At 29.8% G+C, this 3,656-nt stretch overlaps 1 protein-coding gene across 2 annotated transcripts; it reads right to left on the reverse strand.

The window, feature by feature from the left end:
- Positions 1-307: 307 nt before the first annotated feature.
- LOC107469423 (transcription factor bHLH51-like) lies at positions 308-2,236 on the reverse strand. 2 transcript variants are annotated; one of them, XM_052255907.1, is made up of 3 exons: positions 1,900-2,236; positions 1,241-1,661; positions 308-465 (listed from the first exon to the last, which is right to left on the reverse strand). In XM_052255907.1, exons 1-3 carry the CDS (start codon positions 2,146-2,148, stop codon positions 455-457), a joined length of 681 nt encoding a protein of 226 aa, XP_052111867.1. In that variant the 5' UTR covers positions 2,149-2,236; the 3' UTR covers positions 308-454. The 2 variants fall into 2 exon arrangements, with proteins under 2 accessions (XP_052111867.1, XP_015944288.1); XM_016088802.3 differs by lacking the exon at positions 308-465 and having other exon boundaries at positions 1,200-1,661.
- Between the last annotated feature and the right edge of the window lie 1,420 nt (positions 2,237-3,656).

Here is a 3,656-nt window from a genome sequence, read left to right on the forward strand (position 1 = left end):
AATCAGCACCGTTGATTTCAACTTTACCTCCAAGTTTCATCTTTTACTCTCTATTTTGATTTGAAAAAAAAAAAAAAACACTTTTTCTTCTTCTTTCTTGAATTATTGTAATAGCCCATAGTAGCTTCAAAGAGCTATTTTGTTTGCACATTTTGGTTAACATAGGTGCAATACTTTTCTTCTTAACTAAATCCACATTTTCATTTTGTCTTTGGTTTCATTATTTGACATCACTTATTTGATGAAAATATTTTGGTGCCAACAAAAAATGAACCATTTTTTTCTTCTAATTTTGCTTTTACCCAAGTTGATCATTCGTCACAAAGTTGCAACATATTTAGCCTTTCTTTTATGATTGTTTGCTGTGTTGTAAGTTGGGTTTAAGTGCCATCCATTCCAAAAAGTAATCTACACAAATAGCACCACTATTGGGATGTGTTTTACCATTCAGTCTTCAATATGGACCTACATAAAAACACACTTCATCAAACAAATATTTGGATTTTTAAACCTAACCAAATATAATATATTTGTCATAATCAAACTAAATCGTATTTTTTTCAAATTCAACAATTAATATAGAATACAAAATTAGGGATATCCTATTTTTATACCAATTCAAGACATGTTTATTGGGCTTCTATATATTAACAAGCGGGGGCATAAGCTCCTAAGCAGTGGGAAGAGTCCCTGCTTGAAACTCTAATTGCAAAATGAGCTGGCGACTCACAGGAAGTAACTTGGTTAAGGGACTTAAATTATTAATTAGTATAAAATAATTTTTTAATTGAATGAAATTTTTCGAAAGCCTTTAATTTGTCTATAATTATAAACAATATTGCTTATATTTTTTATGGGATTCAAACTTAAACTTGATTTATGATTTAGTTTTTCTATATTATCGACACTTATTATTCATATTTCATGAGTAAGCATATAATTTATGTCTAATATTTTTGTAACTAATTTTACATTTAGGATTAACATATATTACTGTCAACGTTAAGAATAATTTTTTTTATTTAGATTAGAGATTATAGCACTTTAAATTTCAAATTTTTATTCATCGAAATCCGATTATGAGTTATTACAAAACTTTACCATATTTTAACCTCATGATGAAAGTTTTTTTTTAATTATTTTATTTTAAGTTACAAGTTTAAAGTTTAAACCAATCATCTAGAAACATTGAAGTATATCTATATAAAATGAGAAGGTAAGAAGAACTTTTGCCTCTTACTTCTAGTAGGCCAATTTGTTGCAATGGAAGATGAAGCAATTTTTGTCACAACTGATTTAAGTGAATGCTTGAGAGTACCAAGGCAAACAACCTTTTCATTATCCTTAGAACAAAGCAAAAATGTGCCTTTCATTCTTCCACCAACACTTGCTATGTCAGCTCTAACTGCCGTCAGCCTTAATCCTTTTAGGACTTGGATTAGTTCCGAGAACAGCTCCGGCCGATCGTCGCAGCAAACAGATGCCTTGATCACAACTTTGTTCTTCATCTTTAGGCTCTCGTCACGCGCACTGGGATCATATTCGATTGTTATTTCGTCGGATTCAGTTGGAACGGTTATGGCTTTGCTAACTTCAATTGCTTTTCTCTTTAGATCCTTCACTTGCTCTATCACACTTCCTAGTAAAGCTGCCTTGTCCATCTGCAAGATCAACTTGTTACACTTGAATTCAAAACTCATATCTATACATTTTTATAATCCAACATTGTTTAATTCACCTTCTATATACATATTCTTGATCAGCAACTTCACAATTTCATTAATTATGTTTATATTTTTCATGGTATTATTGAAACTAACTATGCCCTGTTTCAAATGGCAATACCTTGTAGTTTATATAGTATTTAAGACACATTAAAATTAAAATGAGCTGTTGTACCTTATCAGATTTTGGAATTAGTTTCCTTAGACTTGTAAGCTGTGCATTGATCCGGTCCCTGCGCCGCTTCTCGGCCTGACTATGGCTCTTGGAAGCACTAGCAGCTCTGTCTCCGGCCACCATTTCGACCGGTGCCGGCCATGAATGAAACTCACCACCAAATTGATGATGAAGAGAATTACAATCTGAGACATGAGGCAGTGTTTGTGAAGGGTCTAGAAATAAAGAACAATGATCATAATTCTCCATGATCACAGCAACAACAAGAAAATGCAAAACCAATCTACTAGAGTTTCTTTTTTTTCTTCTATTAAACTTTTATTGTTATCATTATTTTCTCTCATCTGGAGGTACTGTTTTGACTATGCACTAATAACGGGGAGTGATCTTCTTAGCTTGTTAGGTTGATTGCGATTGGTGTGATATGAAACAACCTTTGATTGGTCAAAATGACAATTGATTTTTGGCCTTCTTTATCTGTCATTTTAACATGAATTATATAGTTTCTTTTCTTATATATCTATTAGGCTTTGTCAAGAATTATCTGAATTCTAAGATGGGGGATAACCGATAGAAAAAAGGGGGGAAAAGAAAAAGGATTTCAACTAAAAATGAAGCATTATCTTGAACATAGATTTGTAGTTTATTTAGTCTATAATATCAAAATGATTCTTTGATATATGAGTTTAATTAGTTAATATATATATGTTATTTTATTGTTTGGTTTATGTCTTAAACACTTCACGTTTATGTTGAACTCTTGTTGTTTAAAAAAAAATTCGAATTCAGAAACACATGCGTCTCAAATGAATTGAAAATATTATCAAAATAAAATTATTGTATAATACCAAATGAATCGAAAAATTGTCCATTATATAAATTCGAATTCAGAAACACATGTGTCTCGAATGAACAGAAAATATTATCAAAACGAAATCATTGTATAATACTAAATGAATAGAAAATTGTCTATTACATAAATTTAAATTCAAACACAAGTCAATTTTGAACAAAAATACATCCAAATCAATTTGGATCAAACAATGTCATCAATATGACAAAAATTCAATGATAACAATAACGACGATACGTATTAGAAGAAGACAATAACTTTAACGATGATGATTATGATAATGATGATGATAATGATGGACGAGAACGATGAAAAAGAAGGAGGAGACGAAATTCCAATAGGAAGAAGAGGAGGAGGAGGAGGAGGAGGTGGCATTGTTGATGACGACGGTAACAAAATTGAAAAATAACAAAAAGGAAGAGAAGAAGAAGAAGAAGAAGACGTAGCATCCGAAGTGAAGAAGAAGAAGAAAACGAAAAAAAACATGTAACTCAAATCAGTTGAATGAACTTGGATATTAAAATTACTTGGACGCGTAGAGATTTGTTCTTTTTAAAATATCTCAAGAATTATTCTCCATAGATAAATTAATCATTTTATTATTTTAAAAGAAGATTAATTTATTTTATATTAGTATTTGTTGGATTTAATTTTTTATAATAAATATAAATAAGTGGTAATAATAAAAAATTAATATTAAAATCTGCTTGAATTTAGGATAAAGCTACAAGACTTGAAAAGTAATTAAATAAAACATTAGTTCATAAAGAATTCAATTAAAAGAAAATAGATAAAGCATATAAAGTAAGGGATTGAAACTTACTGAGGCGTGTTCCATTCGTTCAAGTTACTCAAAAACAAAAATACTACAGAAACATCAAAATTTTATTTTTTTTATTATTAT

Source organism: Arachis duranensis, chromosome 10, assembly GCF_000817695.3.
Source record: "Arachis duranensis cultivar V14167 chromosome 10, aradu.V14167.gnm2.J7QH, whole genome shotgun sequence".
In the NCBI taxonomy this organism is placed as follows: domain Eukaryota; kingdom Viridiplantae; phylum Streptophyta; class Magnoliopsida; order Fabales; family Fabaceae; genus Arachis; species Arachis duranensis.

Coding starts and splice junctions, on each gene's coding strand:
- LOC107469423 (XM_016088802.3), bottom strand. CDS start 2,148: ATGGAGAATTATGATCATTGTTCTTTATTTCTAGACCCTTCACAAACA. Junction 1,662..1,899: donor TAATTCCAAAATCTGATAAG/GTACAACAGCTC, acceptor TTGATCTTGCAG/ATGGACAAGGCAGCTTTACT.